Raw genomic sequence first — 16,430 nt, 5'->3', positions numbered from 1 at the left:
ATCTTCAAAACCGATTAAAAGCAGATGATTTTTCAATGCTCCTACAAAAAGGAGCTCTGCATCTTTAAAATTCTGCTGTATTTTCTCTCCCTCTCTCTTCTTTCACTGCAGGCAGTGTAGGCTCTGCAGCAGCTGGCTCATCCTATCAATAAGGTTCGGTTAGTCAAGGTGGAGGATGGGAGCAGAATGGAACTGTCCCTGCTCCTCAATGAGATCAGGGCAAACTATGAAATGCTCATCACCAGAAATCAGATAGAGACCGTCCTCTCAACAAGAACCCAGGTAATGAGAATAAGGAGACAATCTATGTCTACCAAATTCAGCCTCAACCTCTTTGAGGTACAGTATTTCCTTTTCAATGCAGCATATTACTGGATAAGGGATTTGGAATTTACTGCAGTATGACTAGACCTAGAAGCTAAAAAAAATATGTTATGTTTAGGTTATGAAACTCATTCTAAAGGAATGCTCTGTAATTAATCTGGATGTTTGTCTGTACATAAAAGACAGTTATATTGTTGTGACTAAAAAAACATGATGACATATACAATAACATGGTACCCTCTAGCCTCATTTAGAGTTATCCCTCAGGAGGAAAACATCTTGAGTACCATGTAGAGATGACGTAAAGAAGCCATTTATTAAGAGGATTTACAATTTTGAGCACATATGTTATGGAAAACTTTACCTTCTCGGGACAGATTTTCTATTGTTTTCATAAAACTATGCCATACTTGTCTGCAATGTTTATATTACTTGTTCTCTGTGTCATATTTTTAAAGGTTATAAATACCCTATTATAAATTCACACACAACTCATCTCTTCAGAACAACCATGTTACGATAATGTGCCAAATCTGGCTACAGCCATCAAATGCCAAGAAATCCACGCTGAAATTTGGGTCTTATATCACCCTGTTGTACTTTAATATTGCAGAAATTCTGAATACTGAGAGATTTACTCACCATAGGCCTGATTCCCCAGTACACTCTGACTGCTTTGCGCCACTCTGAAGGCGCAAAGCAGCCATAAACACAGTTTAACTATCTTATTAAGCCAACTTTACATTTTCTTTGCACCAGGGCAGCACAAAGCAGCCAAAGCGTACTGAGAAATCTGGCCTCAGATGTGTTGCAGTACTTAAGACACAAAACGGCAGGTAGAGAACAGAATTCAGCGCAAAGTGTGAATTACATGGTTTTTGTTACCGTAACGGTGGATAGATAACATTAAAAACACATTAACATTTTAAAGACAAAATATTAGCTCTTCTTTTACTCTCCTGCCAAGACCTGAATTCAAGAATTTTTCTCCTCAGTAAGAGCTGATGTCATAACAAGAACCTATGGTAAAGCAGTAAAGTACGCGAAGGAAAATGTTCTGCTTCAGGTGCTTGTGATGTCACCAATGCTTGCAGGCAAAACACAGAAATGTGAAAGGAACCCTAATTATCATTATCGTAATAAACACTACGTAAGTACTGAGCATTATTCCTACTAGAGTGCATGGAAGAAACTGACCTGACATGACCATTTTAAAGTCATGTAATATACCCCATAACTACAGCTACTGTCAATTTGCTTCTCAATCTAATTTATGTAACATATCTAATAGTGGAATAAGACCTGAAATAAGAATTGCAACTTCACTGACTTCAGTGAAGCTAGGCCTATTTTACACAGGGCTGGATTTGGTCATAATACAGTTGGCAAGCCAATACTGGGTCAGCATTACATCCAAGAGTGTTATAAAGTGCGGGAGAAGAGTGTTCTAAACATCTGGTTTAGGTTCTCTAATAGGTTAGCCTGACCATCCCTATCCTATACTTTTCTGCACCGAAGATAATACAAGTCTCAAAATTATTAATAAAATATTTCAGTGAATATCTGGCCCCGATATTGTTAATCAACTAAGATTTTGTACAGAATATGTCCAAGTTGTGTCTGTTTCTGTGAATATTTATGTTAAGATAGTAGAGACAAAAAGTATTCTGTTTTCTTAAGCCTCTTTCGTAGAGATGCAGCAGTTACTAAAGATGCAGCAAAGTATTTCCCAGTAGAGGTTGCAATACAAGAGGTTCCTCAGAGTTTACAATATTCTGATAATGACAGTTTAGCTTTTCATTACAACCTTGAATATATTCAGTTGCCACACAAAAAAAAACCCTGTTTTAAGAGAAGTAGATAAGATTTTTTTCAAAACTAAATTTATTTTATGTTCATTCTTTTAAAATATTTTTTATTTGTAATACTATTATCTTGTTTATATTTTCTGTAGCTAGAAGAAGCTACAAATGAAAGAATGGACAAAGATGAAGAAGCTTTAAAGGCAGCCAGAGCAGAGCTCAGTGAAGCCAGGCGACAATGGCATCATATGCAAATTGAAATTGAATCTCTCCAGGCTGTGGTAAGCATGGTCAAAAATTGATATTATCAACTTCCTGAAAAAAATAACCCATTTCTTCTTCTGACACGCAATATTCCGCAGTTCAATATGCACATCAATGACATCCAACAGATGATGGAAACACAGGAAGAACAGAAATGCATAGTGGCTTTGCCTTGGGCCTTTATCTCTTCTTCTTGGTCATTAATTGCCAGAAAATCTCCCAGTCAGTTATCAATGCTTAAGAATATGACATATTTTGATTCAGAATCTATAATTCTGCATATACTGCTATTATGTTTACTTTTTTACTCCTGCCAATCAGTACCTCCGGATTTCAAGAATTCTTCCACAGTATCCCCATATCAATTTCCTAATAAATATCCTGCCTGACTGATTCATTCAAATCATGTTTATTTTAATTCTTTGGAACTAGGGCTCTGAGTCAGCAAAACAATTAATCATATACTTTAAGTTAAGCATGTAGGTAAATGTTTTGCTGAATCACAGCTTTAGGTCTATAGTGGTGCTGAAAACAATTCTGTCCATCTATCCTACTGCTCTGACTGACTACATTAGGGAACTTTAGAAAACAATCCTTCTCCCACTGTTATCACCAGTTCATCTGCTCTGGTGGGAGATCTAGTGTAGATTAGTTTCTGGCAGCTTCCAGTGTCACACCAAAAGAGACTTGTGTACACCAGCACTCCCACTGGTGTAGATAAAGTGGTGGTAGCACTGATGGGAATTTTTCCTAAAATTCACTGGTGATGACAAGGCCTAGGAATTACACTGTTTTTAACACTATTTCAGAGAGATCCACTACTGACAATGAGATGTCAGATATTAGTCAATTTCCCTATTGCAGGCAGGGTTTGTAACTTGATGATGATGACTTTGCAACACTGTGAATTCCTGTGACTATTAGATAACACATCATTCTGGACAGCTGGGTGAAATTACTCATAAAAACTGATTGATTTCATCAGATAGTAGACGGCTACAATTTTTGTGTGTGATCTTCTAATTGAATTTATATGATGACAGATCTTACAGGAAAATTAAATGCAAAAAGCCACCAGTTTAAGTTTCTTATCAAAGGTGTTATAAAGCTGGATTATATTACAGTTCCTAAAGATTATTTAGCAAATAAATTGAAAAGTAAATTTAAAAATATGTTGTCTGAATTGTTAGTAAACACTATGTGGAACTGAACTTTTAGAACTACTTTTGGGACCTTTAATTTTGGATTTATTTGCCAGGAAAGAGGTTTGGAAAGTTGTCTGCATGCCTCAGAGCAGCAGTACCAGATGCAACTGCAGAATTTAAAAGCTGAGATTGAAGGTTTAGAGAAGGAGCTACAGCAAGTGAGGAGAGGTATTGAGAAACAGCTTCAAAAGCATGAAATACTACTGAACACTAAGATGAGGCTGGAGCAGGAGATAGCAACTTATCGCAGTTTGCTGGAGGAAGAGGAAAACAGGTATTTTACAGACTGGAGAAAGTGTATTTGCTTTCATATTATCTTTTAGAACTTCTGTTTGCAATACTTTTCAGAGTTGCAATCACATGAATGCCGCCATTAAATATAATAGTAAATCCTTCATGAAAGGATATTTCATTTTGACCTGTGTAAAGTTCTATACAGGCATATTTAAAATCTAAAATTAATATGTTAAATGATTGCATGAACAATTTTCATGCCATTAAAATACCTTATCTTACAAAGTCTGCAGTGCTTATTTTTTCTGATTTTCCATGTTTTTGTTTAGAAAAATTATGGGTTTGTTTTTAAAGTAAAATTCATTATTTAACCAATATTTAAAGGCAGTTTGGCCCCCACAGTAGGAAATATTTAGGACTCACCAACCCTCACTGAAAAGAAAAAAGGATAGTACAGCGTGTGTGTGTGTGTAAAGTCACGTGTATTATCATATGTTTGCTTCAATACAGTTTTACCTAAGTATACATAATGGACCTGATTCACCACAGTGTTACACCACTTTGATTTCAATTGAGTTACACCACCGTCAAATTGGAGTAAAATATATTGATCAAAACCTGTAAAAAAATTTTGCTGTAATAATTCAACACAGATTTAGCTTTAAAGTTTTAAAGAGAGAAAACTTGAAAGAGAGAAAAGTTAAATAATTATAATTCCAAAGCTACTAGTTTAAACAGTTCCTCGTTTTCCCACATACGCTGTACTGCTCATACATTAAGCCTTTCCATGCTTTGAATATGTGAATTCCATGAAGATAAATTAGATAAATTTCATCTGGAAAATCTCAGGTATAGTGCAAATCAAAGGCAGGATTTGGGTTTTGCACATCTGAGTATCTGTTAACATAAATTATATTAAATATTGAAATATTGATAGGGTTCACATGTTAAAGAATAAGGGTCCCATTCTCCCTTAAATAGGGATAACCTCAATAGGCGACATGAAACTCCACTATTTTTGCAAGTGGAAGTATTTCTTAGGAATACTTTTGGGTGGGCGGGAATTTTGCCTCCTCAGCCCCATGCAGAAGAAGCTAGAGGGTTTCACTCCCAGAACCTCACAGGCAAAAACGTTTGCACATTAGAGCCCCAAGTGAGGGAACTTATTTGGCATTTTTTCAATATATTGCTATTTTATAATTATGTAAAAATATACATAGCTCATTATGAATAAAACAAAAGAAAAATATTAAGAAAAGGTCTTTCTGGCATAATTCAAAATTACTGAAAACCTTTCAGGAAAGAATGAAAATACAAATTTTCAACATTCTTTAGTCCTACAATCAAAATAAAGTCTGACTACAATAAACCTATATATGAATCCCACTGTCATTATTTCTACATATTTTCCCCTCAGTTGCTCATCATTCAAGTTTTTTATTAAAATAACATTATTACATTTTTGTAATATTTTCATTTTTTCAGGTTTCATTTTTCTACACATGATAGAAAAGATGACAGAAAACCTACCACCAGCAAGATAGCTTTTATCCCACCTTCAAGTGAGTTTTTTAAGACAAGGGAACATTCCTAAAATAAAACCACAATAGTTTCTCAGTTCTTAATGTTGCCCAGCTGAATTTCCTAAACAGGAGCTACAAAAAGCTATTAGTGTTGTGATGGACCGCATGCTTCCTTCCCATGGATAAACCCAAAGGAGAGTAAAACTTGTACCCCAAATTCCAGGAGTTAAAACTTTACTGAATTAAAGTATATTGATGTATGCTGTGCATCAGATTTCTTACAGTAAATTATTGAAAAACAAAGCTGATTCTACAAGGAGTCTGGTGGCACCTTAAAGACTATCAGATTTATTTGGGCATAAGCTTTCGTGGGTAAAAAATCCACTTCTTCAGATGCATAGCTGATTGTGTATTTGATTAATGCATAACTAGGAAAGAACTATTTCTGATTTCTCTTATCTCACATCTATTGTCACATATTCCAGTCTACAGTATCTTTAAAAAACAATTGAATGCCTAATTTAGTCACAGCTAATGCCAAAATAAACAATTTAGAGCTAATTCTGCTCAGGCCAGAATGGAGAAGATGGCCAGAGACATGGCCTGGTGTATCATCCTCCACTGGAATTTTGTTTGCCAGGGCTGAATTCAGCTGGGTGAGTTAGGAGGGCATGCAGAGAAACACACATATTTTCTTCTGAAAGGGGGTAGTGTGTGCCCAAAGCTAGCACATACTGCTGATCACAACATATATTCCAGATAGGGGGCGTATCTGGTAACTGAGCTAAGTGACAGACTACAGTCCCTAAAGGAGATGGTACACAAGCTGGCATACTAGCCAGGATTGCCTCCTACTAGTCTCTTGAACATTATAAAGAGATCTTTTCCTGATGGTTGTACAAGGAGTGAAGGCTCCCTAGGAGGGCTCTGAAGAAATATCTAGTATATTTGCATTTTCCTTTACAGCTGGTGCCATAAAGAAGCATGAGGATGAAAAGGTGGAAAAAGTGACAAAGCAAGCAATCTTAAATGGAAACATTGTGAAGGAAAGTGCTGAAGCTCATGGCACCATACAGTAAGACAAACATAAATGTAGCAAAATAATAATTATATATATATGTGTGTTCTATACATTTAAATTAAACCTCTCTGATCTACACTCTGTTTTCCCGGTAGCATCCTTCTTGTATACCATTTCCAGTTAGCAAGGATGCAACTATAAGATCAGTGTAGACAGCACCTCCACTAATAAGTGGTGCTGTATCATTATTTTAGTGCTAAGTTGTTGCCTTGTTTCGATAGTATGCTCTTGGATCTGAACCAGGGAGGAGAAAGGGGAGGGGAGGTTTTTAGTTCTGCCTGTGTGTACTGGAGTTGTTGCCTGCAGTGTCTCAATAAATCCTTTGATTTCTATAAGCGAGTATTACAACTGGTGGCAGTAGCCTCAAGATGGCAAAAGCACTTTGGCCTGAGAATAAATGTATTGGTCATGCAGGTGAGACTGGAATCTGTGAGTATTTTACAGACTTTGAGCTATTGCTCTCTGTAAATGAGTGGATTGATGAGAAAGAAGTACAGTACTTAGAAGTGTTTCTGGATGGTGATGCCAAAGCCTTTTGCTAGTACCTTCCTAGTGCAAATCATAGATCTTACAAAAAGTTACACAAACATTTATACACTGCTGGGAGGTGGGGGGGGGGGAGAATTGGCTCTTTTGAAGTACCAGAAGGAATGATAAGCCAGGAGGCGTCAGGAAGGTGGAATTCCTGCATAGTTATTTGTGGGGATCGAGGAGATTGTTCAATAGGGCTTTCCCTGCACCACCCTGTCCAGAACATGACTTGAGTGAAGCAGAATGTGCTGCGCCAAATCTGGAACAGGCAATGCAGAGAGGGGCCTATTCCCAGTGGCAAGCCATGAGAGAATCCTGTGTGAAAAGATAGTTTATAAACAGTTTAATAGGGGAACTTCATAAACTGCTGGGGAAGGAAGATAACATACTAGATAATGCTATGGACCAGATTATATAGAGAGTTACAAATGTGGAAGCAGAAATTGAGTTTCCTTAAAAGTATCAGCTGTTAATGCCCAGACTCGTGGTGACTTCTTTATGCCAGATGCAGCACTTCACTAAATAATTGCTAGTGAGATGGCTAAAATGCTGGAGGAGGCATGGGTGCAAGCTATTCTCAGGTGTCTCATGGGTTACATGAGACAGCAGACCAGATGAAATTTGCAGGCAACGTGGAGGAAAAGGCTACTGGAGTCAGAATTGCCCCAGCACAAGAACCCATACCGGAGAATCTAAAAATTGTTGAGGCAGTAGGGTCACCCTCGGCAACTATTAGCATGGGCCATTTGAAGAGCCGGACAGATACCTGTTACTATGTGTCTAGAGACATCAACAGCTGGAAAACCACAATGCTGTTGGACTCATGACCTGAATTAAGTCTGATTTATGGAGAACACACAGTGCTGAAAGGAAAAAAAAAGTTTATGTAGGAGGTAAACTGATAAGTATTGATCATCAACCACTGCACATAATGGGAGAAATCCAGCTCCTACTGAAGTCAGGGTTTTTGCACACTAAATGGGCTTTTGTTGAGGTGACCAATATTTCTAATGCTGTAGTATTGGGAGTGGATTTCATCCAAGAGCATCACAAGAACCCTTGGGGTGTTAATAAAACAAATTTGCCCCCATACAATATTCAGATACCTCTGTTGGATGTGGGTAGGAGGAAGTGTGGATCCCGAGGGGCAACTTTTGGGGCCTTAGAGGTGACTCTATCATGACTACAGAAGGTGACAGAAATGAATGGCTTTCTGTGGTGGTTCAGAATAAAGTTGTGGTGCAGCCAGATCAGGACTGGCCAGGAATGACAGCTAGTGAAAAATCAGACCACGGGGACAGTGTCCAATGTAGCTAGCGTCTCAAAGCCTCTCCTGGGGCAGAGGTCAAGAGCTGTGAAGCAATCCAGTCAGTAGTACAGCCTGGGGCTGACTTGACAGAAGCACCTGTAGAAGGCAATAAAAGGAAACAATCCGAACTGTTCTTACGATATGCTAGGGTGTTCTCCAAGAATACTGAAGAACTTGAGAGATATGATTAGCGGCAACATCAAACTGTGCTTAAACCAGAGAGCATTCCCATGATGCAGCCTCCACATCAGATCCCCCTGACATATCAGGTAACATTGAAATAGAAACAAGCAGTCCAGTGGCACCTTAAAGACTAACAAATTTATTTGGGCATAAGCTTTCGTGGGTAAAATTTGCCAGGTCTCCGTGTTGTTAATTAAAGCAATTATTAAGTATTATTTACCTTAACTTGCTTTACTAATATAGGACACCATCGTTGTTGTTTTTGCACTTTCTTTTTTCATTAATATTTAATGAAAACTGGGCCAACTGTGTCACTAATATTTAATTACAATTACTCATTGCAATCATTAGGGCCTGATTCTGAAATCCTTATTTATGTAAGTAATCCACACTCATGCCAACTGTCTGATGGACTTAAATGGGACTACTTGCTTAAGTAAAGTTTACTCATGTGAGTGAAGGCTTTAGAATCAGGTTCTTAGCTACTATGTACTTAATTCTATCTTTACGTTAAAAGTAGGCTCAAGTTCTGAAGTCTGCATCTGGATTTCTAACCCTCCTTATTTTGAATGCATTCAGATCCAGGGACTTGGTTCTGCCCATTACAGATACAGAGATAACTGCAAAACTCAGATCTGGGGATGGATTTCAAATAACCTTCCCACTAATACCCTGGGGATGTTTAGACTCATGGTTTTGATCCATTTCTATTTTTCTACAATAAGTAGATATATAATGAGGTCTAACTCTTTAGTCCATATTTCTTGAGAATGTAGCTGTGAAAAAAGAACTCTGAAATCTTTGCATTTACTAAAATTATCTCCCTATCCCATTACGTAATTTTTCATCGCATTTTAAAAGCATACTTTGAAGATGTGTATTACTGTGCCTTCAGGATCATATTTACATTTCATTTATTGTTTCAGGACAGAAAAAGTGGATGAAGTTATTAAAGAATGGGAAGGATCTTTCTTTAAGGACAATCCTCATTTAAGGAAAAAGTCTGTTTCTTTGCGCTTTGATCTCCACCTAGCAGCAACAGATGACGGATGTTTACAGACTAAACAAAATAACCTACCTGACATTGAAGTCAGGCTGGTAATGAGAAGGTCTTGCAGTATTCCATCTATCAAACCTTAACCTGCAGCAAACTAACTCAAGGGTCATTTATGATGGGCTTTGGAAATAAATAACGTTAAGACAGATCTAGATGGACCACATGACTTCCCCTCATCTGGTCACAACTATGAAATGTTACTAAGTATATGCTTTAATAAATATATGAATAATGTCAGATTCTCTTAAATGAAAGAGAGCAGGGTAAGGTGTTATATTTCAAGAAACCTAACTCCTATTAATTTTTTACTCTTTATTAATTTTCTCATTTGTTTTTTCCACAAACCTCGCTTTGCTTTGTAGAATTTCGTCAAATATTTAAGTATTGAATTATACCTTTATACTTTACATTACTTTTCTAACAAAGAATCTGTTTTCTCTTTTCAGTTAATGAAAACTGAACATTTTATTTTTGTAGTTCTTCAATATAAAAGTCATAATGTATCCTTGTATCACTTACAACACAAAAGTATCATACTGGATGGTATACATCTAAAACCATTTTTTTAACTGACAAAAGGTAAATGCATACAAACTCTTAAAGTATGTAAACTATTACAAATAATTATAAATAAATTTTCCTTTACAAGGAAATGGCTAATATTTTTTAAATTTATTTGAGAAAGTAACCCATCCAAAATAGTCTGTTTTCTCCTGTGCATCCATGCACATATTCCTTAAGACCAGTTTTACAAGGAAATAATATTGAGCGATATCATGCTATTGATTTTTAAGGAGAATTCTCCATTAAAATCAATTCAGGGTTCTATTTTAAAACTGAGGGTATGATATAGGCCATTGAGAATACTACATTTATAGGTTTCCCATTAACTACCTCTCTGAGTTCTAGTGAAATACAGAGCGTGAAATTCAGACTGCTCTGTAGTCAATAGGAGATTTGTAGTCAATAGGAGATTTGCAACTGATTTCACTGGGGCCAGGATTTCACCCGATGTGAAATACAAAATATTAGGCCTAGTCCCACAGGCCCTCCATGCATGAGATTTCATGACTTTAATGGAAGTTCCACACTCAGAAGTCTTGTAGGATCAGCCCCAATGTGTTACTAGAAAGATCCACAGGCTCTATGGATACAGAGTAGAACCTCAAAGTTACAAACTGACCGGTCAACTACACACCTCATTTGGAACTGAAAGTACACAATCAGGCAGCAGAGTTGAATATAAACTACGGAAAAAATAAAAAAAAAATAAACAAAAAGATTTGACAAGGTAAGGATCCTGTTTCTATGCTTATTTCATTTAAATTAAGATGGTTAAAAGCAGCATTTTTCTTCTGCAAGTAAACTTTCAAAGCTGTATTAAGTCAATGTTCAGTTGTAAGTTTTTGAAAGAACAGCCATAATGTTTTGTTCCAAGTTACAAACATTTCACAGTTATGAAGAACCTCCACTCCTGAGGTGTTTGTCACTCTGAGGTTCTACTGTATTGGCATTATATAAATATAAAATGAAAAATTCTAGAACTGCTTCTCCCTCCTGACTAATACATCTGTATTATCATCTGAGCAATAAGAAAATAGTTCCTTGAAGCTGTTAAAAATTTAGCCATCCCACAATTCTGAAAATAGTTATTTCCATACATTTCCAGTTGTTACAATAAGTGTTTAATTAAAGTAATTTATATAAAATCCTCTTTAAAAAGTAATTTATGCTACTGTCTTACAGTACACCTCTACCCCAATATAACGCTGTCCTTGGGAGCCAAAAAATCTTACCGCGTTATAAGTGAAACATGTTATATTGAACTTGCTTTGATCTCCCGGAGCGCGCAGCCCCGCTGCTTTACCGCGTTTTATCCGAATTCGTGTTATATCGGGTCACATTATATCGGGGTAGAGGTGTATATGGCACATCATTATTATGCCTGGGCTTATTTACTGTATATTTAATTAAATTAACCAAATAAGGACTACAAATTTAAGTCACAGATTTTATTATACCTTTTATGGTATCTTCCAATGCTAATTCAAAGCAGCATGGGCAAACCTCAGCTACATTAGATAGCTTTCTTTCCACAAGAAAACAGAAATACAGTCTATTAAAGAAAATGTTTGTGAAACTAGGTTTAAACAACATATATGTTTAGGTAAGACTGACTGTTTACTTATGAAGAAGATCTAAGATGTTGACCTTCCAAACTCTAATTGAAGTTCATGGGAGCTGCAAGCATTCAGTATCTCTGAAATGCATTCAGTATCTCTGTTTTCTGATGTTTCACATTAGCATGTCAAAATTTTATTCAGGTGTCAGCAATTGCCCTATTACCTATGGCATGCAAAACAGATACTGGCACTGCAAATTTCATCCAGTATTTAGTTAACCGCTTCTAAATTGTATTAATGTAAAAACAATGCATTTATACTGTAGGCCATTGTTCTATATCTACTGTACTAAGCCAACTAATTAACATTAACCTTGACAGTCAAATATTGATCTGGTGGTGTTAATACTTGAGTACTTGGCATCCTGAATGTAATAGCCTGTTCTAGTAATTCCACTATGCAGCTTTTCTGTGTTTATAGTATATATCTTTTACAATACTTGAATTTAAACTAAGTTAAAACTGCTTTAAGGCACTTTGAACAGGGATATGAATTTACCAAAGTAAATGATACCACTGCTATAAAGAATAATAAAATTGAACCTGAAACTGCATATTATGTGATTTTGACATGCACTTATATTGAAAGGTGTGTGCAGGTGGGGAGGGGCGCGCGTGCACACACGCTTACACACACCCTAAAATGAATGCAGTGGACTACAGGTACTCTAGCATTACAACCTATGCTTGCTATAGATCTTCTCTACAAATATTATGATCCAGGTTTCCTATGAATCTTCTCATATCACATGGGGGGCGGGGGGTGAGTATATTGCCTGGTATATCATCATTTATTTATTATTGACTGTTAGTATTTGGGTATGCCAGTGACCCTGACCAGGACTGGAGCCCCACTGTGCCAGCCACTGTACAAATACAGAATTGTAAACTCTTCAGTTTTCTATCTAAAAGACAACACAGACAAATAGAATAGACAAACAGCAAATAAGTAATTATCAGAAGTCTAGACTGACATATATGACAGTAAAAAACTATTTAGGCACATGGATACTCACAAGAAAAGTTTGCACAGGAACATAGGAATTGCCATACCAGATCAGAGCAATCATTCAGAATCTTGTATCTGACAATGGTCTGTACCAGATGCATCATAAGAAGGTGCTAGAATCCCTGCAATTGGGTAAATATGGAATAACCTTACCCATAAGGAAAATTTCATTTTAACCATCCATCATTTGGCATATGCCATGAAACATGATATTCTCTGTATTTTTTATCCTATCTAATGCAACTACGACTGTTCTCACTACCCATATAAACTTTTATTGGACCAACTTCTGTTGGTGAGACAGGCAAGCTTTCTGGCTTATGCAGAACCCTTCTTCAGGTCTGTGAAACATATTCAGGGCATGTCTTCACTGGCAACATTAAAGTGCTGCCGCGGCAGTGCTTTAAGCTGGCTTGTGTAGTTGCAGAATAGCGCTGGGAAAGAGCTCTCCTCCCAGCACTCTAAAAAAACCACCTCCATGAGGGGGACAGCTCCCAGCGCTGGTGCACTGTCTACACCGGCACTTTACAGCACTGAAACTTGCAGCACTCGGGGGGTGTTTTTTCACACCCCTAAGCGAGAAAGTTGCAGCGCTTTAAAGTGCCAGTGTAGACAAGCCCTTAGAGTGTCACAGTTAAATACAAGGTGCAACACCTTGTTTAGCATAAGCAGTGAACATATATCAAGGAACCATTCAAGGTGAAGTGGCCTGTATTGTTCTAGTCATTTTCATTGTTCCTTGTCTTCAAGTTTTGATACCCAATTTAATCACATAAAGCATCTTCAGTGCCAATCAAATCTCTATTCAGTCTTCGAGTCACCAGAACTGACAGGTGACCCAACAAGCTATTTCTTTCTTTAAGAGATGGAGTAAACATTTCAAATACCCATTATACCTCATTGACAGACTTAACAGCAGTTCCTGTTATACTTCATTTTTCCTCTCGTTCCTGCCTGCATTCTCAATTAAGACCTCTCAGGTTCTTTGGCAACTGAGATCTTCTGATGGAGACCAGTGGCAGCCTACTCCCATCTCTAGATGCAGGATCTTGGGGAAGAGGCTGTCCCTTCATCATTGTGGAAGTAGATATTTTCTGGTAAAAGAATATATGAAGTACATTCCCTCTTCCAGGAGCTGCAGAGTTAACCTATTTTCAGAAGGAAAAACACAGGACCTAAATTACAATAAAGGGCATGTGGGAAGAAGACGGTATTTATTTATCCACGACCCAGTGACTGCTTTCTTCCCTGTCCCTTGAAAGCTCCACTAATTTTTTCTCCTCACTCTAAGTCCTCCAATACCTATTCTTGCTTATCTCCTTCAGTCCCTACACTGTGTCTTCATCCTTTGGAGTTTTCCACTCTACTGTATTTTCTGCTCTTTTGTCTTCTTTCATTTTTTTCTCTTATGCTGTCCTCACTCCTTGACCTTTTTCTTCAAATGTCCAACCATCAGCCCAACTCCTTACTTCCTTGCCTCTCCCCATATTTTTTTTTTCAATGACTATCTCTAACCGGGGAGAGGACGTGACATTACCATAGGCAGCACGTGAACCACCAGCTGGAGGAGGATAGCCCCCAGCTCCACCCCTTCTGCCCGAGGCCTCACCCCTTCCGTGTCCCATCCCCGCCGCCGGAGCCCAGAGCCCCGCAACTGCAGCCACTGGCCTCTGCCCCAGGCTAGCCCCCCAAACCCCGGAGCACCGGGATGGTAGGTGAACATAAGAACGGCCATACTGGGACAGACCAAAGGTCCATCTAGCCCAGTATCCTGTCTTCCGACAGTGGCCAATGCCAAGTGCCCCAGAGGGAATGAACAGAACAGGTAATAATCAAGTGATTCATCCCCTGTCGCCCATTCCCAGCTTCTTGCAAACAGAGGATAGGGACACCAACCCTGTCCATCCTGGCTAATAGCCATTGATGGACCTATTCGCCATGAAGTTATTAGTTCTTTTTTGAACCCCGTTACAGTCTTGCCCTTCACAACATCCTCTGGCAAAGAGTTCCACAGGTTGACTGTGTGTTATGTGAAAAAATACTTCCTTTTGTTTGTTTTAAATCTGCTACCTATTAATTTCATTTGGTGACGCCTAGTTCTTGTTTTATGCGGAGTAAACAACACTTCCTTATTTACTTTCTCCACACCAGCCATTTTATAGACCCCCTATGATATTCCCCCTCAGTCATCTCTTTTCAAAGCTGAAAAGTCCTAATCTTATTAATCTGTCCTCATATGGCAGCCATTTCATACCCCTTATCATTTCTGTTGCCCTATTCTGAACCTTTTCCAATTCCAATATATCTTTTTTGAGATGGGGCGACCACATCTGCACGCTATATTCAAGATGTGGGTGTACCATGGATTTATATAGAGGCAATATAATATTTTCTGTCTTATTATCTATCCCTTTCTTAATGATTCCCAACATTCTGTTTACTTTTTTGACTGCCACTGCACATTGAGTGGATGTTTTCAGAAAACTATGCACAATGACTCCAAGATCTCTTTCTTGAATGGTAACAGCTAATTTAGACCCCATCACTGTATATGTATAGTTGGGATTATGTTTTTCATTGTGTATTACTTTGCATTTATCAACATTGAATTTCATCTGCCATTTTATCAAGTATCAGGGGGTGGTCGTGTTAGTCTGTACCCACAAAACCAACAAGGAATCCAGTGGCACCTCTGTTAGTCTTTAAGGTGCCAACGGACTCCTTGTTGTTTATCTGCCATTTTGTTGCCCAGTCACCCAGTTTTGTGAGATCCTTTTGTAGCTCTTCGCAGTCTGCCTGGGACTTAACTATCTTGAGTAGTTTTGTATCATCTGCAAATTTTGCCACCTGTTTACACCTTTTTCCAAATCATTTATGAATGTGTTGAATAGGACCCCTGGGGGACACCACTATTTACCTTTCTCCATTCTGAAAACCGCGCATTTATTCCTATCCTTTGTTTCCTATCTTTTAAACAGTTACCAATCCATGAGAGGACCTTCCCTCTTATCCCATGACAGCTCCAGGGCAGCGCAGGGCAGGAGGACTGGAGCGCGGATGCAGCCCTAGAGCACTGGGAGGACGAGCGGCAAGGCTGGAGCCACAGCCCCGCCAGGCCTGGAACGCCAGGAGGAAAGGTGGCATGGGCCCAGCCTGAGCCATGGCACAGGGGGAGCTGCAGAGTGGGAAGCAGGATGGAGCCTGCGGGGGAGGAGGGGGGAGAGTGTGGGCAGGGCCACACCTGGCTGTTTGGGGAGGCACAGCCTCCTCCAGCCTATGATAGCTGCTGCCCATGGCCATTACGCCCGATTCTGCCAACTTTTCTCATTTTAAATTGTGCATTACTTAGCTTGTAGGCCTCTCAAGACTAGGGGGAAATGCTTGCAGTATCCAGTAGTATTCAGTATGAGTAAGCGTGGTAGAAATGAGCCCATTAGCAAAAACAGCCTTACAGATTAATACCAGAAAGCCCAATTATGCAATTTTTACTTGCATTGTTCTACATTTATTCACAACCGTAGTCCCACTAATTCCAGTGGGACTGCTCTCGTGAGTTAAGTGCTCAACCACGTAAATATAACACAATTGGGACCAGAGTACACAAATGCCAATGAGAAACATTTCAAAAACCTAGACTCACATGACCATATCTAAGGCATCTTTCTCAGTATTTTAGCTTTTTCATATCCTCAAAATCATGTTATTGCTAGATTGGAGAGAAAAGTG

General features: G+C 38.4%; 1 protein-coding gene across 2 annotated transcripts; it reads left to right on the top strand.

Moving 5' to 3' along the window:
* Window positions 1–171: 171 nt before the first annotated feature.
* On the top strand, window positions 172–12,412 carry KRT222 (keratin 222). 2 transcript variants are annotated; one of them, XM_054014693.1, is made up of 6 exons: window positions 172–282; window positions 2,279–2,407; window positions 3,649–3,869; window positions 5,315–5,391; window positions 6,319–6,427; window positions 9,383–12,412. In XM_054014693.1, the coding sequence occupies exons 1-6, from the start codon at window positions 187–189 to the stop codon at window positions 9,594–9,596; spliced, it is 846 nt and encodes a 281-aa protein (XP_053870668.1). In that variant the 5' UTR covers window positions 172–186; the 3' UTR covers window positions 9,597–12,412. The 2 variants fall into 2 exon arrangements, with proteins under 2 accessions (XP_053870668.1, XP_053870669.1); XM_054014694.1 differs by lacking the exon at window positions 172–282 and adding an exon at window positions 1,325–1,474.
* Window positions 12,413–16,430: the final 4,018 nt, after the last annotated feature.

Source organism: Malaclemys terrapin, chromosome 25 (assembly GCF_027887155.1).
Source record: "Malaclemys terrapin pileata isolate rMalTer1 chromosome 25, rMalTer1.hap1, whole genome shotgun sequence".
Lineage (NCBI taxonomy): Eukaryota > Metazoa > Chordata > Testudines > Emydidae > Malaclemys > Malaclemys terrapin.
Note: the sequence above shows the minus strand (reverse complement) of the source record. Positions and strands in the feature narration are given on the sequence as shown.

Excerpts from the sequence above, each read along its gene's own strand:
- KRT222 (XM_054014693.1), top strand. The coding sequence starts at position 187 with ATGGAACTGTCCCTGCTCCTCAATGAGATCAGGGCAAACTATGAAATG. Across the intron at positions 5,392-6,318 it reads AGCTTTTATCCCACCTTCAA|CTGGTGCCATAAAGAAGCAT; the intron begins GTGAGTTTTTTA and ends TTTCCTTTACAG. Across the intron at positions 6,428-9,382 it reads GAAGCTCATGGCACCATACA|GACAGAAAAAGTGGATGAAG; the intron begins GTAAGACAAACA and ends TTATTGTTTCAG.